The following is a 26,086-nucleotide window of genomic DNA, read 5'->3' on the forward strand; positions in this document are numbered from 1 at the left end:
CCAGCAGGACCCGCAGCAGTACCAGCTAGCAGACACCGCCAGCAGTACCAGTCCTGGAGGACAGCCAGCGGCAGCTGCCAGTCATACCTGCCCTAGGGACAGCAGCAGCCATTAGCCCTAACCGCCTGGGGGACATCAGCAACCAGTGATACCTGCAGAAATCCTGAGGAAGAAGTGAAGATTAAAGGTCAGTTGAGGTGAAGGTAACCCGCAGTGCATCAGTGTGAAAGCAGCCTTAGGCCCCCTACACACGATCGGTTCTGCCTGCCCGATTTTCGGGCCGACCCAATCGGATCCTCCATTCACCTCTATAGAGCGGCAGATATAGATGGATTTGTGTCCTTTTACACCATCCTATATCCAATCTAAACTAGGGATGCACCGAAATTTCGGCCGCCGAAACATATCGGCCGAAAATGGCCCTTTCGGCAATTTGCCGAAAGGAAAAAACGGCCGATAATTGAGCCGAAAATGGGGCGGGGCCGGGGCGGAGCTCCGCCCCCGCCCCTGGTGCCGCCCATCACGGGAGGTGTATAGCGCAGGAAAGCCGCCTCCGCCGTCTGGATCAATAGAGCGCCGGGAACATCACAGCTTTAATTTCAATAGCTGTGTGTTCCCCCGTCGTGCGCCGTCGCCTACAGCCACTCCCCCTCGTTCGGGGAACTGATAGACAGATCACCCGTCCAGATTGGACGGGGGATCTGTCTATCACAGTTCCCCGGACAAGGGGGAGGGGCTATATGCGGCGGCGCGCGACGGGGGAACACACAGCTATTGAAATTAAAGCTGTGATGTTCCCGGCGCTCTATTGATCCAGTCTCTCTCCTCTCTTTCTGCATCACTGACTACACAGGGGACAACACTGGCTGCACGAGGGGACACAAACACTGGCTGCACGAGGGGACACAAACTCTACTGGCTGCACGAGGGGACACAAACTCTACTGGCTGCACGAGGGGACACAAACTCTACTGGCTGCACGAGGGGACACCACACTTATCACTTTTATCATGTCGCCAGTCTCTGGCCACCTCCTGAACCATGTCGCCAGTCTCTGGCCACCTCCTGAACCATGTCGCCAGTCTCTGGCCACCTCCTGAACCATGTCGCCAGTCTCTGGCCACCTCCTGAACCATGTCGCCAGTCTCTGGCCACCTCCTGAACCATGTCGCCAGTCTCTGGCCACCTCCTGAACCATGTCGCCAGTCTCTGGCCACCTCCTGAACCATGTCGCCAGTCTCTGGCCACCTCCTGAACCATGTCGCCAGTCTCTGGCCACCTCCTGAACCATGTCGCCAGTCTCTGGCCACCTCCTGAACCATGTCGCCAGTCTCTGGCCACCTCCTGAACCATGTCGCCAGTCTCTGGCCACCTCCTGAACCATGTCGCCAGTCTCTGGCCACCTCCTGAACCATGTCGCCAGTCTCTGGCCACCTCCTGAACCATGTCGCCAGTCTCTGGCCACCTCCTGAACCATGTCGCCAGTCTCTGGCCACCTCCTGAACCATGTCGCCAGTCTCTGGCCACCTCCTGAACCATGTCGCCAGTCTCTGGCCACCTCCTGAACCATGTCGCCAGTCTCTGGCCACCTCCTGAACCATGTCGCCAGTCTCTGGCCACCTCCTGAACCATGTCGCCAGTCTCTGGCCACCTCCTGAACCATGTCGCCAGTCTCTGGCCACCTCCTGAACCATGTCGCCAGTCTCTGGCCACCTCCTGAACCATGTCCCCAGTCTCTGGCCACCTCCTGAACCATGTCCCCAGTCTCTGGCCACCTCCTGAACCATATCCCCAGTCTCTGACCACCTCCTGTATAAAAATATTTTTTTAAAACAGTCATTTTCGGTATCGGTGCTGTTTCGGTATCGGTTTCGGTTTTCGGCCTAGTGTATTTTTCATTTTCGGTATCGGTTTCGGCACCAAAAAACCCATTCGGTGCATCCCTAATCTAAACCGCTTAAAAAAAAACAGAAGGGAAACCGTCCCCCTGCGTCTGGGTGGATTGGAGGGCCCATAGAGTAGAGTGAGCTGTGTCTGCTCTGCATATACAGAATGGACACAGACCTGTCATCTGACCGCTCCACTTATTGTGGCCCCGCGACCGGTTACCAAGTCGCTCAAGTGGCCCTCGCTCTTCAAAAGGTTGGGCTCCCCTGCAATTCCAAACCTCCAACTCTAATATTAACCCCCTAATCCTAATAACCCCTATAATCTGCTAATCCCAACCCCAACATTGACCCTCAATCCTAACCCCTAGCTGTAATAATAACCCCCAACCCTAATATTAACCCCTAATCCTACCCCTAACCCCAATATTAACCCCTAATCCTACCCCTAACCCTAATATTAACCCCTAATCTCAACCTCCAATATTGAACCCTAACCCTACGCCCCCCCCCCCCCCCCCCCCAACAACTCCTAACCCTATCATCATCCCCTAATTTTAACACTAATATTAACCCCCCTAATCTTATTAACCTCTAACCCTAATAATTACCCCTAACCATAATAGCATCCAATCCTGGTACTGACCCCTAACCCAAACCCCTAATCCTGAGCCCCCAACCCTTATCCTAGCCCCTAACCCAACTAAATATGTAAAAAGTAAATAAAATAAGTTAACCCCTAACCATAACCTTTAACAAAATGTAAATGATAAATAAACGTGGATGAAAGAGCTGAAAAACCCAGCAACAAATGATGAAACCAATTATTATTTTTCTCTATTGGCAAATAAAAAATGGCAAAGCTCAAAAACGCTTTAAAAAGGTTGTAAAAAAACACGTAAAATTGTGCAAATAGACTACAACCCCCCCCCCCCCCCCGAAGTTTAATCTGATTATATTTTGTTTCCCGTTCTCCCCCCCCCCCCCCGTTTAGGATTTTCTTTCACACTCGGTGATAATGGTCACCAGGACACACAGAGAAGGGGGAATCTCCCCAACGGGGGGGGGGGGGGGGGGTGGGGGCACAGACAGCAATACAAACCCGACAGGGGTTCTAATCCCTCTCTGCAACTAAAAATAAGGTTTCGCCTTTAGTTGCACTTTTTTTTTTTTTGGGCCAGGAAATGAAACAATTGACAACTTACCGAGTTTTGCCAGGTAGGTGGAGGCTATTAAACACTTGCCCAGGGACTCCTCCCTCTTATAGGGGATGGACCAATGGTCGGTGAGAACCCGGCTCTCCAGTTCATACAGGTTGGTGGTGGGAAACTCAACGCTTTCTCCGGAACAGTTCCCATTCTCATCATTCTTCTGAAATTAGAGGGGGGGGGAAAAATAGATATATTTAAAAAAATTGTATAATGGGAGTTGTAGTTGTCTAGGATAAGGATTTACAAAAGCAAAAAAAAATAAAAAATAATATAAATAAAAAATGTTTGCCCTCTCATTCTCCATTATTAGAACGCTTGTGAGCAATACGATTTTACGGTGTTGTTTATTCCAACTACATTTGTCTTTCCATTGGTATCCCCCCCCCCCATCCCCCTTACCTATATTGCTTCAAGGGGTTTTACCGGGGTCAAGCATCACCCCGATACCGGACAGATGGCTTTATTGTGATAACAGCCGATGCGGCTCAGCGGGCACTTGGTCCTTCTTACAAGCAGCAGGAGGGGGGGGCACCCATCCCCCACCCCTCCCTCCGGTCGCCCAGACTCTCCCGTCCCACCGTGAGGCCCAAACAACCAGCATGTCCGCCGGCTGGGCGAAGACCCAAAACAAAGCCGATGCTTCAGTTGGGTTTGGGATCTGGTAACCCAGAAGCGATGTCATGACATCACTTCCAGAATACGGCCATCTTAAAAGGCGCCAGTTTTAAAAAAAATTAAAAGTATCCAAAAAACGCAGATCTTGGCGTTTTGAATGCTTTCAAGTGTAGTGGGAGGAGTTTGGGGTCTTATAGATCCCCCCGATCCCTCCATAAAGAGGACCTGTCACTGCCTATTACTGTCACATGGGATGTTTACATTTCTTGTGACAGCAATAACAGTAATAATAATAATAAAAAAAGTGTAAACTTTTTTTTTTTGTTTTTATTTTTTAAATGTACAGAATACAATATTGGCCGTTGGCCTGAGAGGTGGCCGAAATATCGATATTGTATCGGCACCGGAAAAATTATATTGGTCAATCCCTACTATAGAGTCACACATGTGGGCGTATACACAGTGGTAAATGACAGCCCACGCTCCCTCCTCCTCCTCCATGTCCATCAACTAGGTAAATACAATGGGGGGGGGGGGGTTAAATATTACATGTAGATTAATGGAGTCTTCACCTCCCTGTTATTCCAGGACAGAGGCTGGAGGGGAGGGACACAGCCTGTGACTGGCAGAAATCTGCCCACACCATGTTATTGGCAAAACATAATAAAAATGTAATTTCAAATTATATATATATATATATATATATATATATATATATATATATATATATATATATATATATATATATATATATATATATATATATATATATATATATATATATATATATATATATATATATTTTTTATTTATTTATTTATTTATTTATATTTGTATGACAATTTATAACAGTTTATGGATATTTATTTTTACTCTGTATTCCAAAGGCATTTTTTATTATTAAAACATGTGACCTGCAGCAGAAGCTCCTCCTGCTTTGGTTTCCCTGCAAACAGGCTGGAAGAGAGCTGGGTCATGTGACAGCTGGATATAGATAAAAAAATAAATAAAAAAAAATAAATAAATCTAAGTCGTTTTTTCCTTATCAAAATAATTACAGTTCCATCATTCACATACAGAAATAGAAGGGACAATGTAAATTAACCACTTCAGCCCCGGAAGATTTTACCCCCTTCCTGACCAGAGCGATTCGACACTGCGTCGCTTTAGTCAACAATTGCGGGGTTGTGCAACGTTGTATCCAAACAAAATTGATGTCCTTTTTTTTCCCCCCCACAAAAAGAGATTTCTTTTGGTGGTATTTGATCACGTCTGCGGTTTTTATTTTTTGCGCTAAAAAAAAAACAAAAAAAAAAAAAGCAATTTTGAAAAAAAAAAAAAGCAATATTTTTTTACTTTTTGTTATAATAAATGACCCCCAAAAATATCTAAAACATTTTCCTCAGTTTAGGCCAATATGTATTCTTCTACATATTTTTGGTTAAAAAAAAAAAAAATACATAAAAAAATAAAATAGTCGCAATAAGCGTATATTGATTGGTTTACGCAAAAGGCATAGCGTCTACAAAATAGGGGATAGATTTATAGCATTTTTTTTAAATTATATTTTTATAATTATATCATTATTACTAGTTATTATTTATTAGTAATGGCAGCGATTTTTATTGGGACCCCGACATTACAGCGGACACATCTGAAACTTTTGACACTATTTTGGGACCAGTCATTTATACAGCGATCAGTGCTATAAAAATGCACTGATTACTGTGTAAATGAAACGGTCAGGGAAGGGGGTTAACCACTAGGGGGCGATCAAGGTGTTATGTCCTAGGGAGTGATTCTAACTGTGGGGGGGGATGGGCTTCCACTGACATAACAGCGGTCACTGCTCCTGATGACAGGGAGCCGTAGATCTCCATCTGGTCACAAGGCAGATCTCTCCATTCTACCTCTCCCCACCGCAATTGCGGGCCGCCAGCGAACATCGAGTTCCCGGGACCCGTTCCCGCAGCGGGCGTGCACCCGATAGGTGGCAAATTTAAAGGGATGAACCTTTGGATAGTAAAACTTTTTTTTCTGCCTGTAAATACCTTATACAGCCCACTTCCCGTTTCTTGTCTGGTCATTGGCCTAGGCCAGTGATGGTGAACCTCGGCACCCCAGATGTTTTGGAATGACATTTCCCATGATGCTCATACACTCTGAATTGTAGTTGAGCATCATGAGAACTGTAGTTTCAAAACATCTGGAGTGCCAAGGTTCACCATCACTGGCCTAGGCTAATGACACCATGCACAGCTCTCGCTCGCTCTCCCGAGAGTCTGCCAGAAAGGGAGGGGGGATGAATCATAAGAGAGCCAATGAGAGCTGCAGAGCTGGAGGTGTGCCTCTGTGTGTCTGTATTTCCAGGAAGTGAACAAGCAGCAGCTCCAGCCAGACTCGGTGGAGGGAGATTTCTGCAGCATATTAGGCAAGTACAGAATCACAGTATATATAAAATAATATGCAAAGTGGTTGGAGGGAAGCTTCAGAATGGCAAAGATGTTTTTATTATGTGAGCGGACTGCAGTTGCTCTTTAAGTAGTGGATGTTATTTGCAGTGGAATTATTTTTGGACAACTTCTGCACACTGACAAAATGACGAGGGGCTTCTACACGGGGGGGGGGGGGGGCTCTATTAGAACGTCTCCTATCAGGTGTTGTAGGTTTTGTAAAAAAAAAAAAAAAAAAAATAAAACAGGAAGGACGGGTACAGCGCCCGCTGCGTGTGAGTACATGTCCCGATTTGGCATGCCGGGGAGGCTGGCAGGCTTCATTCTGGACCCGTGACAGATCTCATGTGTCAGCGAAGCTCCCGGCAGTAGAGAGGAGCTCAGTCACTGTGACAACGCGTCCCAGAATAAACCCGCTTAAAGTGACACGTCCAGTATAAGGGGTGCCGGGGGGGGGGGGGGGGGGGCTCATTCATGGGATTCCAGATCTACGTCCCACCCCAATGTGATCCCTACATTACACTGTACAATGCCCGGGAACGCCTATTAATGCAATGTACATTTTGAATGCACACACTATATTGTCAAAAGTATTGGGACACACGTCTTTACACGCACATGAACTTTAAAGTGGTTGTAAACCCTTACAAACCACTTTGACCTACAGGTAAGCCTAGATTAAGGCTCACCTGTAGGTTCAAGAAATATCTCCCAAACCTATACGGTTTAGGAGATATTTGCCCGAAGACATGTGCCGTAGACAGCGGCGCGCAGGCGCACTGAGCGCGGCATCATCAATGACGAAGATGCCGCGCGTGGCGGCTCCCCGTGCGCATGCGCGGGAGTGACGTCACCGCAGCTTCGCCGAATGACAGCGGCGGAGCTGCGAGACCCCACCGAGAAGATGGATGCGGCGGACTACAGGGGACAGCGGTGACTTCGCTGGCTCCTGTGTCAGGTAAGTGACACATAATGGGCTACTATGCGATGCGACGCATAGTAGTCCATTATGCTTTGCCTTTGCAGGGAATGAAAGAGGAAGTAAACCCATCAGGGTTTACTTCCTCTTTAATGACATCCCAGTCTTAGTCCGTAGGGTTCAATATTGAGTTGGCCCATCCTTTACAGCTATAACAGCTAGGAAGGCCGTCCACAAGGTTTAGGAGTGTGTCTATGGGAATGTTTGGCCATTCTTCCAGAAGCGCATTAGTGAGGTCAGGCACTGATGTTGGATGAGAAGGCCTGGCTCGCAGTCTCCGCTCCAATTCATCCCAAAGGTCTTCTATTGGGTTGAGGTCAGGTCAAGTTCCTCCACCCCAAACTCGCTCATCCATGTCTTGATGGACCTTGCTTTGTGCACTGGTTCAAATGATTTGGTGGAGGGTGGGGGGATTATGGGGTGGGGGGTTGTTTTTCAGGTTGGGCTTGGCTCCTTCTTTGTGAAGGGAACTCTTATGTCGCGTACACACACGACCGGACTTTGACGGACTAGGTCTGACGGTCTTTCCGACTGACTTTTGGCGGAGCTCCGACAGACTTTCCAAAATGAACGGACTTGGCCACCCACAATCACACCAAAGTCCGACGGATTCGAACGCGATGACGTACGACCGGACTAGAATAAGGAGGTTCATAGCCAATAGCTACCCTAGCGTCGATTTTTGTCCATTGGACTAGCACACAGACGAGCGGATTTCTCGATAGGAACTGGGTCCGGCGAAAAAAAATCTGAAACATGTTCTATTTCTAAAGTCCGTCAGATTTTTGGACAGCAAAGCTCCGATGGAGCCCACACACACGATCTAAATTGTCCGACGGATTGGTTCCGTCTGACCTTTGCTGTCGAAAACTCTGCTTGTGTGTACGCGGCATTAAAAGGCGTCAGTAATTAAAAACTTTATAAAAAAACACTTCAAATTTATATTTCATATATACCATCAGCAGCCAGCGGGTGGCAGGAGTAGCACTTTTCTGGAAGCTGTTGAACAGCTACATTGTAACGAGTTCAGGGAGAGAAGAAGAAGATTACAAATTCCGGGATTCTTTGTAAAACGTAAAAAAGAAATGAAAATAACAGAAAACCGCTACATTTTTCGCATTATAAACCCGAATGGCACTGGTTGTAATTTGTTTCCCCCGTCGGTATCAGAGAGATAAAGATGTATTATTCATAACAGTGTGTGTGAGGGTTCGCAGAAGACATCCGGCTCCTCCGCGATGTTCCCGGAGCCGCTGGACGGTCGCACGCATTATTCCTCCTCTAATTTACACAGATATTCTATTGATGGATTCCTGGGCTCGCCTTGGTTAAGCGCGGCTCCAGCTGGGAGGGACGGTGTGAGAAATCATACAAAAAAAAAAAAAAAAACCCCCGCACACGGCGTTCGCGTCTTTCAGTCCTCGCAATAAAGCGGCTGTGTGTTTCTGCTTTTCCGAGAGACAGAGAGCGAGCTTCTCATCCAGGAAGTCCGGCGAGCCGCCTGCATGCTAATGTGCAATTCGGAGAAAGACGTGTCACTAATGAGAAGAGGAAGAGAAGCCGAAAGCAAAAACTCAACACCGGGCGCATCTCGCCATTGAAGTTGTTGTAAACCCATGGGGGGGGGGGGGGGGGGAGCAACCTGCAAGGCAAAGGCATAATGAGCTAGTATGCATAGCAAAAAAAAATATGAAGCATTTTTATTTAACAATTATCAAAAAACTATTAAAAATGTGTGCAAAACATCATCCATTTAAAAATGTACCGAAAGCCACACACAAATTGTACAGTCGATTTTTAACCACTTGCCGACCGCCGCACGACGATGTACGTCCATTTTTTGAAGAGGGATATCTCGGTAACGGCAGCAGCTGCTGCCACAACCGAGATATCCATCTCTTCAGCCGGCGGTCGGCTGTACGATAACGGTGGTTTCCGCGGCGGATTCGCCGCGAGATCACCGCTATCGGCGGCGGGAGAGGTGCCACCCCCCCTCCCGCCGCCCTCTCGCACCTTCCGCCGCTTACCGGAGCCGTCGGTAGCAGCGGAGGCGATCGGGTCCTTCAGTCAGCTGGGCATAGAGACAAGTGAGGCTAAGATGGCCCCCCACTCGTCTCTATACCATAGGAGGGCGGAAGCGACGTCAAAACGTCACTTCCGCCCATACCTCTTAAAGCTATTTTTTTTTTTTTAAATGTCAGATTTTTTTTTTTTTTTTTGATTTTTTTTGTTGCATTTTAGCCCAAATGAGATCTGAGGACCTTTTGACCCCCAGATCTCATATTTAAGAGGACCTGTCATGCTTTTTTCTATTACAAGGGATGTTTACATTCCTTGTAATAGGAATAAAAGTGATCCATTTTATATTTTTTTTTTAAAAAGTGTAAAAATAAATAAAATAAATTAAAATAAATAAGAAAAAAAAAAAAAAAATTTTTAAAAACACCCCGTTACGACGAGCTTGCGCACAGAAGCGAGCGCATACGTGAGTAGCGCCCGCATATGAAAACGGTGGTCAAACCACATATGTGAGGTATCGTCGCGATCGGTAGAGCGAGAGCAATAATTCTAGCCATAGACCTCCTCTGTAACGCAAAAAATGCAACCTGTAGAATTTTTTAAATGTCGCTTATGGAGATTTTTGAGGCTAAAAGTTTGACGCCATTCCACGAGCGGGCGCAATTTTGAAGCGTGACATGTTGGGTATCAATTTACTCGGCATACCATTATCTTTCACAGTATAAAAAAAAATTGGGCTAATTTTACTGTTGTCTTATTTTTTTATTCAAAAAAGTGAATTTTTTCCAAAAAAAGTGCGCTTCTAAGACCGCTGCGCAAATACGGTATGAAAAAAAGTATTCCAATGACCGCCATTTTATTCTCTAGGGTGTTAGAAAAAAAACAATATAAAATGTTTGGGGGTTCTAAGTAATTTTCTAGCAAAAAAAACTGTTTTAAACATGAAAACACCAAGTCTGAAAAAGAGGCCTGGTCCTTAAGTGGTTAAATACATGATGATTTGCACACAACTTTAATTGTTTTTTTTGATAATTGTTAAATAAAAAATGCTTCATACTTTTTTTTATAAGATTGTATGTGTCACAGTTCAGGCCTATAAAAGTCCCGCCCTGTAAGGGGAAATTTTGCACCATTTACCAAAAATATGTAGAAGAAGAATACATACCGGTCTAAACTGATGAAGAAATTAGTTTTTTTAAATACATTTCTGGGGATATTTATTATAGCAAAAAGTAAAAAACATTGTTATTTTTTTCTAAATTGACGCTATATTTTGGTTTATAGCGCAAAAAATAAAAAATAAATAAACGCAGAGGTGATCAAATACCACCAAAAAGAAAGCTCTATTTGTGGTGGGAAAAAAAAAGGACGTTAATTTTGTTGGGGTACAGCATTGCGTGACCGCGCAATTACCAGTTAAAGCGACGCAGTGGCAAAAATTGTAAAAAGTGCTCTGATCAAGGAAGGGGGTAAAACCTTCCGGGGCTGAAGTGGTTAAAGGCCAGGCCTTTTATGACACTTTTTGTTTATAAGTAAAAATAAGTATTTTTTGCTATTACTTAGGCCTCTTTCACACGGGGCGGATCATGGGGATCGGATGACGATCCGCTCTGCAGACGGATAGAAAAATAGGATTTTCCTCCGTCTGCAGAATCGGACAATAGCTGGGTGTCTGCGGATGTTCATCCGCAGACACCCGCTATCCCATAGGGATGAATGTATGTCCGTATTTCATCCGCAAACGGATGGATGAAATACGGACATACCATCCGCATGTGTGAAAGGGGCCTTAGAACCCTCAAACTTTTTTTTTTTTTTTTTTAGCAGAGACCCTAAAGAATACACAATATTTTTTTTTGGGGGGGGGGGATGCTTAAATTTTTTAAAATATTGTAAATATAAAAAGGATGACATTACGCCGAGTAAACAGATACCCAACATGTCACGCTTTAAACATTTTGCACGCTCCTGGAATAGGCACCAGACTACGCTACTTAAATATCTCCACAGACACTTTAAAAAGGTTTACAGGTTACCAGTTTAGAGTTACAGAAGAGGTTTAGCGCTAGAATTATTGCTCTCGCTCTAACGTTAAAGCGGAGTTTCACCGTAAAAAAAAAAAAAAAAAAAAAATGTATTAAAAGCCAGCAGCTACAAATATTGCAGCTGCTGACTTAATAAATGGACACTCAGCTGTCCCGGGTGCCCGCGATTCCGGCAGCAGATGACGAGCAATCGCTTGTCTCTCGGCTGCCCCCGCTGCCATCCTCAGTCAGGGAATCAGGAAGTGAAGTGTTGCGGCTTCACTGCCCGGTTCTCTACTGCGCATGCTCGCCATCTTCACTGGTCCCCGTTGTGTTCTGGGAACTGTGCGGAAGTGGGTGTAGATATACCTGTATTATGCAGCCCCCTCCCCTCTGAAAGGTGGCAATTGTGGCACCGGAGGGGGGGGGGGGGAAGAGGAATCTGCTGAGCGGCAGTTCCAATTTAGGGTGGAGCTCCGCTTTAACCACTTCCAGCCCAGGGACGTCCTATGACATTTGACTGAGTGGGGACATCTGAATGATGGGTGCAGATACAGATATCTTTTATGGCCGGTGATTCTGTGCACCGCAAGAACAATCATGGATTACAGGTGGCAGGACGGAACGTTCTCTCTCTCTCTCCCCACCCCCCCGGTTCTTCTCCGGGCGAGCCGGAGAAAGGATCCGCCGCCGGACACCGATCATAGACATTTCTAGTGACCAAATGGTCCCCAGTCATCTCTATGACCTTCGAAAGGCCCGGGCGGCGACGCAACGGTGTCAAGCCCGGCAGAAGCAAACAAAGCTGAGAACTCGGCTGGAAAGAAAGATCGTTCATTTTTCTTCATCTCAATCTTTCCAGCCTGAGAGGAGAGATGTGGGGGTCTTATAGACCCCACATCTCCCCATAAAGTGGACCTGTCACACATCATTCCTATTGTAAGGGATGTTTACATTCTTTGTAATAGGAATAAAAGTGGGGAAAAAAAAAAAAATTTAAAATTTAAAAGCGAAAAGTGTATATAAAAATAAAATTTAAATAAAAACAATAAAAAATAAATAAATAAAAAGCGTCCCTGTCCCCGCACACCAAAACGAAATCACACAAGTCGCGTACGCTTATGTCAAAGATGTTCAAATCACACGAGGTATCGCCGCATGCATTAGAGTGAGAGCAATAATTCTAGCAAAAGACATCCTCGAACTCTAAACTAGTAACCTGTAAATAGGTGAAGGCAACCAAACTTCGATTTTGCTACAGAGCAGCGTGAAAGGGGCCTTATGGAGACATCTGAGGTCATTAATAAACTCCGGATCTCTCCATAAAGAGTACCTGTCACAAGGGATGTTTACCCACACTTTTATTCTCTAGGGTCTCTGCTAAATAAATATATATATTTTTTATTTTAATATCTATTATATACACACATAATTTTTATATATATATATATATATATATATATATATATATATATATATATATATATATATATATATATATATATATATATATATATACACACACACATATATATACACACATACATACACACACACTTTATATATATATTATATGTATATATATATATATATTTTTTTTTTTGGAGGTTCTAAGTAATTTTCTAGTACAGATTTTTACTTGTAAACAAAGAGTCAGAAAAAGGTCTGGTCTTCAAGTGGTTAAATTGGCAGCTTAACCACGTCCCTGCCCATCACACCCAGGAAAGGCAAACTGCAGATAAAATGTGACCACACATGACGTGCCAGCTTTAAAATAAAGAACAAGTGACCCGAGCAGGAAGTCTACAATAATGGTGAGTGGAAAGTGTTAGCTGCCCAGCTGTCTGCGTTTAATCCTTTGAAACGACAGACTCGGCATTGGGCACACTGGTGCTGGAATCCCTCATTTCTTTACTTGTTTTGGGTCACCGATCCAGAAAGCAAAAGGAACCATAAGAGGGCAGCACAGTGGCCAAGTTGTTAGCACTTCTGCATGGCAGCACTGGTGTTGTCAGATTAAATCCCAACCACGACACGACCTGCCTGGAGTTTGCATGTTCTCCACGTGTCTGGGTGGGTTTCCTCCGGGTACTCCTGTTTCCTCCCACACTCCAAGGATGTGCTGGGTGGTTAATTGGATATATATCCCTCTCTTTCTTTAAAAAAAAAAATAATATATATATATATATATATATATATATATATATATATATATATATATATATATATATATATATATATATATATATATATATATATATATATACATATACACACACACACACACACACACACCTTAGATTGTAAGCTCCTTGAGGGCAGGGACTGATGCGATTGTACAATATTTATACATATAAACACACACACACACACACACACACACACACACACACAACGGGTAAGTATTGCACGTCACCTTTTTTTAGGTAAATGTATTGGTAAAGGTACTTATTGACATGGAATTTCCACCACATGTCGGTAACAACCCATGCAATCCATACATACAAAGACACCAAAACAAATAAAGTTCAGAAATGAAGTTCTGTGTAATAAAATGGAATGACGCAGGGAAAAAGTATTGAACACATGAAGAAAGGGAGGTGCAAAAAAAAAAAAAGATTTTTTGGTCATGCCTACCTGTCCCTTTCTTTGAGTACATCATGGGACACAGAGTTAGGCTAATATTCATTACCTACTGGGTTATACTTCATCTCCAGGTGAATGGACACTGGTAGACCAAAGGTCTTCAGACAGGAAGTGATCCCCTATATAACCCCTCCCACACAGGAGGCGCCGAATCCTCAAAAAGAGGGGAGAGACCTCTGTGTCCCATGATGTACTCAAAGAAAAGGATTTTACAGGTAAGTATGATGAAAAAATCCTATTTTCTTTTTCCTACATCATGGGACACAGGAGTTAGGCTAATATTCATTACCTGCTGGGATGTCCCAGAGCAATAGCCTTGAGGAGAGGGAGACACCCCACCAAACAGCCATCAGAATTTATATGGCAGCCGCAGTACATTGAGACCTGAAAGCCGAATCCTCAGCTGCTCGAACATCCGCTTGATAACATTTTGGGAACGTATTCACTGAAGACCGGGTAGCAGCCTTACAAATCTGAGCGACAGATAGCGAAAAGCCCAGGAGGTTCCTATACCCCTGGTAGAATGAGTTCTCGCCCTAAATGGAGGAGCTTTATGTTTCAGACCATAGGCCTGAATGACCAATTGGTGGACCCAACTGGTGGACCCAACTGGTGGACCCAACTGGTGGACCCAACTGGTGGACCCAACTGGTGGACCCAACTGGTGGACCCAACTGGCAAGGGAAGCTTTTGGAAGCTGCCTGTGCCTTTTTTTGGGTCCTTTTGGTAAAACAAATAAGGAGTCTGATCCTCAGATTTCCGCAGATCTAGACAAATAAACCTTGACTGCCCGGACAACTTCCAAAGAATGCAGTCGTCTCTCTTTTCCCCCGAACGAGGCTGAGAGAAAAAACGCAAAATAACATCCTGATTTAAATGAAAGGCCGACACCACTTTTGGCAAAAAGAATGGAACAGGTCGTAACACAACCCTGTTGTGGTGAAGGATCAAGTATGGTTCCCTGCATGAAAGGGCCACCAACTCCGACACCATTCTACCTGAGGTGATGGCCATCAGGAAGGCTAGCTTGAGTGGCAGCAAGTCTAATGGAATTGCCTTGATAGGCTCAAATGGTTGTTTCTGTAACAGACAGCACCATGTTCAAGTCCCAAGGACACACAGGTGACCCAATGGGGGGGAAGCGAGTTGTCCCTTGCATAAAGGTTCGCACCAGTGAATGGGAAGCTAAAGGCCTTTGGAGAAATACTGATAGAGCCAAAACTTGACCTCCGATTGTACTCAAAGCTAATTTGATTTCCACAGCTGACTGTAAGAGAGAAATTCTCCCAATCATGTATTTAGGAGGATGCCATTTTTTGGCTTCACATCAAGCAATATAAAAGTCTTCCAGACCTTATGATAGAGCTTTCTAGTGACAGCTTTTCTAGCATTTACTAGGGTAGACACCACTGGTCCTGAGATGCCACGGTCCTTTCTGTGGCTGTATTCGCATAGGACATGAATCTTCGTGCATGACGCAAATCTTTGTGCGCCCAGATAAAGGCTACGGCACCTGTGCGGAGAAGTCGCGTGCACCATGACCGCCAAACTGCTGAGCCCAGTGGCACTCTTGCGAACGCACATGTACCAAGGCGAAATGGCGCTACATCACGTGCCATCATGCAAGTAAAAAAACAGCCAGACACATTCAAAAAAAGGTACAATTTACCAACACCCATAGCTAGCCCAAAAACTCCCCCATCTGGTCACCACACACAGGTGTCCAGCCTCTAGCTAGCTTGACTGATTGTAACAATCACTGGGACACCCCACAATAATAAAGGGGGTTTCACTTACCCGTCCAGGCGCAGGGCAGCTTAGAAATGAAGAGCCCAATCTTCACCCTTCATGGTCGGTTCCTGTCACTTGAGGACCTTCAAGGACTGGGTACCCTTTTCATGTTTAGGGTCCACTCCCTTAGACCTGTACAGCACCCTGCAGGAATGCCTTAGCGCTGTAGTGTCCAGGATTCCACTTCGCAGGGTTCAGTGCCCAGAGGCTGCATTACAGGCAAAACCTTTCAGGATCTTGAGTCGTCTTTGCGAGGTCTGGGTACCATTTATCTAAGCATATAGAGCCTGTGTCAAATGGATCAGATCGGTCAATCCCTCGATTCATTTAAGAACCGTTTGTGGGACTAGAGACCTGTACTTCAGAGAACTCAAACAACCGTTCCATCCACCTTGTAGACACTGGTAAAAAAAAGAAAAAACGGAAGTACTTCCTCTATGGGAGGGGTTATATAGGGGATCACTTCCTGTCTAAAGACCTTGGGTCTACCAGTGTCCCATGTTGTTTAAAAAAGAAAATCATGGAGAGCCAAGATACTAGCTGAAATCTATCAGTAATTAGAAAGCAGTCCTGCCCCTGGTTAGTGCAAATTAATATCATCTGGTTCCGTCTCAACTGATAGCCTTTCATTACAAAAGGTGTCACACAGGAAACATCTCATGATGGGTGAAAGCAAAGAGCTCTCTCAAGACCTTCGCAACCTTATTGCTGCAAAACATACTGATGGTATTGGTTACAGGAGGATCTCTAAACTTCTGAATGTTCCAGTGAGCACTGTTGGGGCCATAACCAGAAGTAGAAAAAACATAATTTCGCCATAAACTGGCCACAACCAGGTGATTCTTACAAAATGTCTAACAGAAGAGTTAAAAGAATTATCAGAAGAGTTGTCCAAGAGCCAAGGACCACTTGTGGAGAGCTTCAGGAAGACCTGGAATTGGCAGGTACACAATAAGTAATTCACTCACCCGCCATGGCCTGTATGCACGCTCACCACGCAAGACTCCATTGCTGAAGGAAAAGTATGTTGAAATTAATTTAAAGTTTGCTGCACAACATTTGGACAAGCCTGTGAAATACGGGGAGAATATAGTCTGGTCAGAGGAGACCAAAACTGAACTCTTTGGATGTCATAATACACTCCATATTTGGAGGTCAAATGACACATCACCACAAAAACACCCCCACACCAACAGTGAGGTTTGGAGGTGGGACCATCATGGTGTGGGGGTGGGACTGGTTTTCAGCATACGGTACTGGCAAACTTCTTATCATTGAAGGAAGAATGAATGGAAAAATGTACCAAGACATTCTTGACAAAAAAATCTGCTGCCATCTACCAGGAAGATGAAGATGAAACGAGGGAGGACAATTCAGAAAGACAATGACCCCAAACACAAACCCAACAAAACTCTCAATTTGTTTCAAAGAAAGAAAATAAAGCTGCTAGAATGGCCCAACCAATCACCTGACTTGAACCCAAAATCTATGGAAAGAACTAAAGATCATTTCATAGAAGAGCACCAGCCGCCACTGATGTATGGATTGCATGGGTTGTTACCGACACGTGGGGAAAACGTCATGTCAATAGCACCTGTAGAAATGCACTATATTACCAAAATTCCAAATCTAATTCATCCCAAAGGTGTTCTATCGGGTAGAGGTCAGGACTCTGCAGGACAGTCAAGTTCCTCCACCCCAAGCCGACTCATCCATGTCTTTATGGACCTTGCTTTTTTCACTGGTGGGCAGTCATGTTGGAACAGGAAGGGGTCGTCCCCAAACTGTTCCCACAAAGTTGGGAGTATAAAATTGTCCAAAATGTCTTGGTATGCCGACACCTTAAGAGTTCCCTTCACTGGAACTAAGGGACCAAGCCCAACCCCTGAAAAACATCCCCCACACCATAATCCCCCCTCCACCAAATGATTTGGGCCAGTACACAAAGCAAAGACCCATAAAGACATAGATGAGCGAGTTTTGGGTGGAGGAACCTGACTGGCCTGCACAGAGACCTGATATAACATCTTTGGGATGAATTAGAGCGGAGACTGCGAGCCAGGCCTTCTCGTGCAACCTCAGTGCCTGACCTCACAAATGCACTTCTGGAAGAATGGTCAAACATTCCCATAGACACATCTCCTAAACCTTGTGGACGGCCTTCCCAGAAGAGTTGAAGCTGTTATAGCTGCAAAGGGTGGACCAACTCAATATTGAACCCTACGGACTAAGACTGATGCCATTAAAGTTCATTTGCCCCAATACTTTTGTCAATATAGTGTATATTTACCTAAAAAAAAAAAAAAAATGTATTTATAAAAAAAATAAATATATATATATATATATATATATATATACATATACACACACACATTATATATATATATAATATTATATATTTATTTTCAATACTTATTTTACCTGTTTAAGGTGCAGCGTAAGTTGTCAGTAAGTTGTCAGTAAGTTGTCAGTGCTATACAACTACCTTTGGTGTAGTGGTTAGCACTCTCACCTAGCAGTAAGAAGGGTCGCTGGTTTGAATCCCAACCATGACACTACCTGCCTGGAGTTTGCATGTTCTCCTTGTGTACTCCAGTTTCCTCCCACGCTCCAAAGACATGCAGGTAGGGTAATTGTCTTCTGTCCAAAAATTGGCCCTAGTATATGAATGGGGACCTTGGATTGTGGGCTCCTTGAGGGTAGGGGCTGATGTGAGTGTGCAATGTACAGGGATAGGGACAATTGTAGACTGGTGTCTTTATTCAACCTTACTAACTACCGTATATACTCGAGTATAAGCCGAGATTTTCAGCCCCTTTTTTTAGGCTGAAAGTGCCCCCCTCGGCTTATACACGAGTCACGCAGATCAGGTAGGCAGACGGCGGCCATTCCACTATTCAAAAGCCGCGCCTCCCTGTCTGTGATAGGCAGAACACTCAATTTCCCAGCAGTCAGTGGTCCGCCTATCACGGACATCCGCTCATTCTCATACTACGGACGAGGATGAGAGGATGTCCGTGATAGGCGGAACACTGACTGCTGGGAAATTGAGTGTTCCGCCTATCACAGACAGAGAGGCGCGGCTTTTGAACAGTGGAATGGCCGCCGTCTGTCAGACGAGGAGGAGAGGTGCGGCATGGCACACAGAGGCTGCAGAAGGCAAAGAGGCTGCAGATTGGCACAGGTAGGCTGCGATGGACACAGGGAGGGACGGGACACAGGGATGGACACAGGGAGGGACGGGACACAGGGATGGACACAGGGAGGGACGGGACACAGGGATGGACACAGGGAGGGACGGGACACAGGGATGGACACAGGGAGGGACGGGACACAGGGATGGACACAGGGAGGGACGGGACACAGGGATGGACACAGGGACGGACGGGACACAGGGACGGGACACAGGGACGGACGGGACACAGGGACGGACGGGACACAGGGACGGACACAGGGACGGACACAGCGAGGGACGGGACACAGGGACGGACACAGGGAGGGACGGGACACAGGGACGGACACAGGGAGGGACGGGACACAGGGACGGACACAGGGAGGGACGGGACACAGGGACGGACACAGGGAGGGACGGGACACAGGGACGGACACAGGGAGGGACGGGACACAGGGACGGACACAGGGAGGGACGGGACACAGGGACGGACACAGGGAGGGACGGGACACAGGGACGGACACAGGGAGGGACGGGACACAGGGACGGACACAGGGAGGGACGGGACACAGGGACGGACACAGGGAGGGACGGGACACAGGGACGGACACAGGGAGGGACGGGACACAGGGATGGACACAGGGAGGGACGGGACACAGGGATGGACACAGGGAGGGACGGGACACAGGGACGGACGGGACACAGGGACGGACACAGGGAGGGACGGGACACAGGGACGGACACAGGGAGGGACGGGACACAGGGACGGACACAGGGAGGGACGGGACACAGGGACGGAACACAGGAACGGACACAGGGAGGGACGGGACACAGGGACGGACACAGGGAGGGACGGGACACAGGGACGGACACAGGGAGGGACGGGACACAGGGACGGACACAGGGAGGGACGGGACACAGGGACGGACACAGGGAGGGACGGGACACAGGGACGGACACAGGGAGGGACGGGACACAGGGACGGACACAGGGAGGGACGGAACACAGGGATGGACACAGGGAGGGACGGGACACAGGGACGGACGGGACACAGGGACGGACACAGGGAGGGACGGGACACAGGGACGGACACAGGGAGGGACGGGACACAGGGACGGACACAGGGAGGGACGGGACACAGGGACGGACACAGCGAGGGACGGGACACAGGGACGGACACAGCGAGGGACGGGACACAGGGACGGACACAGGGAGGGACGGGACACAGGGACGGACACAGGGAGGGACGGGACACAGGGACGGACACAGGGAGGGACGGGACACAGGGACGGACACAGGGAGGGACGGGACACAGGGACGGACACAGGGAGGGACGGGACACAGGGAGGGACGGGACACAGGGACGGACACAGGGAGGGACGGGACACAGGGACGGACACAGGGACGGACAGGACACAGGGATGGACACAGGAAGGGACGGGACACAGGGATGGACGGGACACAGGGAGGTATGCAGCTGCAGATGGGCATTGTTGACCCTCTTTTCCACACTTTTAAGCTGTAACAGTAGCTGCTGCATGTCTCACCCTCGGCTTATACACGAGTCAATAAGTTTTCCCAGTTTTTTTGTGGTAAATTAGGGGCCTCGGCTTATATTCAGATCGACCTATACTCGAGTATATACGGTATGTAACCTATAATATATAAGCCTCCATCTAGCACTTCCAGGGGGACAGAAAAGACACCCTACTTATGTATCATGACAGGTGCACTTTAACAGTCTTTGATAGGACCACCAGGTTCTGGAATTCTGACTTTACTTGCTGTTCCGTTCTGTTGACTTAAAAAGTACTGAAACCAGAGACGACCCGACTTAAACAGGTCAGTGCTGCCAAGCGCGGTGTTATTCTCAGTGCAGGCTTCCTGACGGTTGCTAAGATTACACATGAACACACACCGATACAACTAATAATAGCCGGGGAGAAGATCAGGTACCCCATCACAACAAACTCACATGCACCACTTTAAAAATAAACCCGTGGCTGCAAAAAGAGCGGAACTAAAAAAAACTTTGACTAATTGTTAAAAAGGGGGCAGACCACAGGACCGGTGTTCTGCCATATAGTGTCCGCCCCACTGACGAAGATCGAAAATCTCCGAAGCTGAACGGCGCCTGCGCCGTGAGTGGAGGTGGTAGCCCCACCATCCAAGTGGACATAGGGTTGTGAATATTAGAGGGCCCCTCGCCACGCTTTGGGCTCGGCCTCGCTGCGCTCGGCTCATTTATATTCCTACTCTGTGTCCACTTGGATGGTGGGGATAGAACCTGGACTCACGGCGCAGGCACCGTTCATCCTTGCCAATTTTCGGCATCTGTGTTGCTGTGTACTGCGCATGCGCAGTACACAGCGGACACTATCGGATGGGGGACCTTATATGATAGAACACCGGCATCCTTTCTTCCCTGCCTAGGGCGGCCCCAAAACAAACATGACGCACAGTCACCCCGATACCCAGGATGACCCAACTTGGTCTAGGCACTGCCACCCACCAAGTAGTGAACGGAAGAGGGTGGCTCTGAATCGTACATCTATACACAGAAACCAATGATGACAACTGCCATTAGGGAGGTTCCTTCAATACCGGGCACTTTTACCCCCCCTTCCTGCCCAGGCCAAAAATGTTCAGCTTTCAGGTCTGTCACACTTTGAATGACAATTGCACAGTCATACAACACCGTACCCATATGACATTTGTATCTTTTTTTCCCACACAAATAGAGCTTTCTTTTGATGGTATTTAATTACCACTGGGGTTTTTTTTTTTTTGGTTTTTTTTGCTAAACAAATGAAAAAAAGACCAAACATTTTGGGGAAAAAACAAAACGATTTTTTTCTTCATTTCTGTTATAAAATGCATGCAATTAAGTAATTTTCTTCTTCACTGATTGGCAGTGATGAGGCTGCACTGAAGAGGCTGCACTGAAGATGCTGAACTGATGGGCACTGAGGAGGCTGAACTGAAGGGAATGCACTGATGGGCACTGATGAGGCTGAACGGAAGAGACGGCACGGAAGAGACGCCACTGAAGAGACGCCACTGAAGAGACGCCACTGAAGAGACGCCACTGAAGAGACGCCACTGAAGAGACGCCACTGAAGAGACGCCACTGAAGAGACGCCACTGAAGAGACGCCACTGAAGAGACGCCACTGAAGAGACGCCACTGAAGAGACGCCACTGAAGAGACGCCACTGAAGAGACGCCACTGAAGAGACGCCACTGAAGAGACGGCACTGAAGAGACGGCACTGAAGAGACGGCACTGAAGAGACGGCACTGAAGAGACGGCACTGGTAAAGGGCTACTGCGATTGTCCCCTTACCCCGATCAGATCAGCTGTGTCCAAACCCGGGAGGTTTTGGGGTTCTGGGAGGACGACAATAGACGCCGTCCCAGAACTGAAAGACCACACTGCAGCCGTCTTTCAGCTATACCGCTGTCGACAAGTTGGGGGCGGATGCGGGCGGCTGACAAAAGCCCAGGCGCCAGGATGCAATTTCTAGTTGACCCGACACCTGGGATTTGTGGAGCCCTGTTCTCATTACAGAGGTCACGCAGGGGTCAGGAGGTGGAAACACAAGACGTAGTGGGACAACAGCCTCTGACACTCCGAGGAATGTAAAATGACAAAAGATGGACAGAGGCTGTAGCACAGGAACAGATGGGAGGTAGGAGACAAGGGCCACCAGAGAGGTTGGTATAATCCCGCTTTTATTGCGGCAAATCTTTTCCCCGACAAGGTCTCTTCAATGTGCGGACGACCATGCTACACAATCGATCAGCACATTGATCCCCGCACAGCTCAGCGCATTAGAAAACAATAAAAAAAAAAAAAAACTGCTTGTTTATGTCAAAATGTCATACAGAGCCCTCCCCCTCCCCCCTCCGAAATGTTTCAGAAAACCAGGAGCAGCGAACAAAGGCATAATTAGCTTCTGCTTGAGAGAAGTGATGTCGCGGTGTTAATTACCAGTGTGTGAGGAGAGGAGATTAGGGAATTATTTCATTACACAAAAGAGGTGGGATGCAACGCAGCAAGACAGAACAGATCCCTGAAAAAGAACATTTTGTCAAACTCAGTATGAGCCCCGCTCGGAAAATCTGACAGACGGAACACTCCCGGCCGCTTCAATTATCAGCAGATTCGAGGTGCGGGGCTGCCCACCATACAATCCGCGTTCTGACTGTTCATCTCCGTGATACTTTGCTTCTTCCTTGTATTGTTGCCACATGAATATTCCCTCACCTTCCAACTAGTTTTAGGATATTTTTTTTTAAATTAGATCGCTTTAATAGAAAAACAGGTACACCTAATCGAATATTCTTTGGTAAAAAAATAAATAAAAAATGTATTAAATTTTAATATATATATATATATATATATATATATATAATTATTGGATGGAACGATGTAGCGGTAGAACCCTTTTCAAGTTTTTAATTCTGTTTTCCCACTTGGGAGAGTCATCTTTTTGTGATTGGAAAACCAACATTTTCCAAAGGAGAAACCTGAACCAGGTCCAGGAGTGGTTCCCCCTGTTCCCCTCTCCTAGTAGTGACTCGTCAGCCCCCCGTTCCAGAAGCAACTCAGCTCTGTGTCCCCATCAAAGACACCCCTTCCGTCAGCGCCCCCATCAAAGACACCCCTTCCGTCAGCGCCCCCATCAAAGACACCCCTTCCGTCAGCGTCCCCATCAAAGACACCCCTTCCGTCAGCGTCCCCATCAAAGACACCCCTTCCGTCAGCGTCCCCATCAAAGACACCCCTTCCGTCAGCGTCCCCATCAAAGACACCCCTTCCGTCAGCGTCCCCATCAAAGACACCCCTTCCGTCAGCGTCCCCATCAAAGACACCCCTTCCGTCAGCGTCCCCATCAAAGACACCCCTTCCGTCAGCGTCCCCATCAAAGACACCCCTTCCGTCAGCGCCCCCATCAAAGACACCCCTTCCGTCAGCGTCCCCATCAAAGACACCCCTTCCGTCAGCGTCCCCATCAAAGACACCCCTTCCGTCAGCGTCCCCATCAAAGACACCCCTTCCGTCAGCGTCCCCATCAAAGACACCCCTTCCGTCAGCGTCCCCATCAAAGACACCCCTTCCGTCAGCGTCCCCATCAAAGACACCCCTTCCGTCAGCGCCCCCATCAAAGACACCCCTTCCGTCAGCGCCCCCATCAAAGACACCCCTTCCGTCAGCGCCTCCATCAAAGACACCCCTTCCGTCAGCGCCCCCATCAAAGACACCCCTTCCGTCAGCGTCCCCATCAAAGACACCCCTTCCGTCAGCGTCCCCATCAAAGACACCCCTTCCGTCAGCGTCCCCATCAAAGACACCCCTTCCGTCAGCGTCCCCATCAAAGACACCCCTTCCGTCAGCGTCCCCATCAAAGACACCCCTTCCGTCAGCGTCCCCATCAAAGACACCCCTTCCGTCAGCGTCCCCATCAAAGACACCCCTTCCGTCAGCGTCCCCATCAAAGACACCCCTTCCGTCAGCGTCCCCATCAAAGACACCCCTTCCGTCAGCGCCCCCATCAAAGACACCCCTTCCGTCAGCGCCCCCATCAAAGACACCCCTTCCGTCAGCGTCCCCATCAAAGACACCCCTTCCATCAGCGTCCCCATCAAAGACACCCTTTCCGTCAGTGTCCCCATCAAAGACACCCTTTCCGTCAGTGTCCCCATCAAAGCCACCCTTTCCATCAGTGTCCCCATCAAAGCCACACCATCCGTGTCCCCATCAAAGTCACCCCATCCATCAGTGCCCCCATCAAAGTCACCCCATCCATCAGTGCCCCCATCAAAGTCACCCCATCCATCAGTGCCCCCATCAAAGTCACCCCATCCATCAGTGCCCCCATCAAAGTCACCCCTTCCATCAGTGTCCCCATCAAAGTCTGCCCGTAAATCTGTGTCCTCAAAGTCAAGATCAGGGACCATCCTCCTATGAATGCTGGGGCTAGTACTTCATTGGTTGCTAGGATTCCAGCAGTCCTAGCAACCAATGACACAGCGCAGCTGTGCTGGAAACTGGGTTGCAGGGGCAAAAGAAGCAAGAACCAACTAAATCGGAATCCAAGAATCGCTAAAAGGCCAAAACAAAAAAAATAAAAAATAAATCTTAGCAGGCTGGATGTGGCCTGTAGTTTGGAGATCTTTGGTTTGAGCTATTGAGCTCTATAAATAGGCTTGTTGACAAAAGAAGGTAATCAGGAAGGCACAGGAAGCTCCAACTCCAAAAGAAAAACGATGAGCACTAGTTCATGACTTGACCCTTAAAGGTTTTCACAATTTGTATTTGTTTAATCCTGAACATAATAAACTAGCACTAGACGTTCCCTTCAATAAGCCGAGTGCAGCCGACAGATGCAAGATGTCCGCAGCATATCAGAAGAAATGAAAACACCGAACGTTTTCCATAAAAACATCAACAGCCAGGCTGTGCTTGTCGGAGCGACGGCACAACTACGGGGGAACGAGCGATTTCTCTGCGCGTCGGCAGTAAAATTACCCCGGAGTGCGTTTGTGTTGGTCTGTCATTATACAAACAGGTGTTCTACCCCCACGAAGAACAATTCACCGACTCGCTGCACGATCGCACATCTGTCAATCATTCCGGCTGAGACCCTTCTTTGTAAATAGAGTAAAAGCGGTTCGGGGAAAATAATCGGCAAACAAAAGGAGTCAGCGTGCAAAATAAAAGGGGATTTTGTTAAAGCGATATTATACCAAAGCAAACATTTATTATAGTGCAGCTCAACAGTTCTTAGATGTGATGGCTGCATTCATTTTCTTTTTTTAAGCTCTCTTCTGTTGTAACCTGGGAATCTGGCCAGTAAGTCTGGATTTCAAAAGAAGAAGCTCTGCGCAGAATGCATCAGTTACAGCAGTCGTCTCCAAACTGCAGTCTGTGGGCCAGATGTGGCCCTTTGCTTGTCTTTATATGGCCCTTGGGGCACTATTCCTCCTACTCCCACCAATGATGGGGCACCATTATTCCTACTGACATCAATGATGGGGCACCATCCCTCCTACTGATGCCAATGATGGGGCACCATCCCTCCTACTGACGCCAATGAGGAGGCACCATTCCTCCTACTGACGCCAATGATGGGGGCACCATTCCTCCTACCGACGCCAATGATGGGGGCACCATTCCTCCTACCGACGCAAATGATGGGGCACCATTCCTCCTACCGACGCAAATGATGGGGCACCATTCCTCCTACCGACGCAAATGATGGGGCACCATTCCTCCTACCGACGCA

At 47.2% G+C, this 26,086-nt stretch overlaps 1 protein-coding gene across 1 annotated transcript in view; it reads right to left on the minus strand.

Annotated features, from left to right (window-relative positions):
* The window catches only part of USP24 (ubiquitin specific peptidase 24), a gene marked incomplete in the record, with an annotated part of 216,339 nt that overhangs the window by 152,813 nt on the left and 37,440 nt on the right, over nt 1–26,086 (minus strand). Inside the window, 1 exon segment of the mRNA XM_077450643.1 lies at nt 3,092–3,257. Coding sequence (XP_077306769.1) covers nt 3,092–3,257 — 166 coding nt within the window.

This window comes from Lithobates pipiens, unplaced genomic scaffold (genome assembly GCF_037356315.1).
Source record: "Lithobates pipiens isolate NorthernLeopardFrog02 unplaced genomic scaffold, aLitPip1_a1.2 Scaffold_23, whole genome shotgun sequence".
Taxonomy (NCBI): Eukaryota; Metazoa; Chordata; class Amphibia; order Anura; family Ranidae; genus Lithobates; species Lithobates pipiens.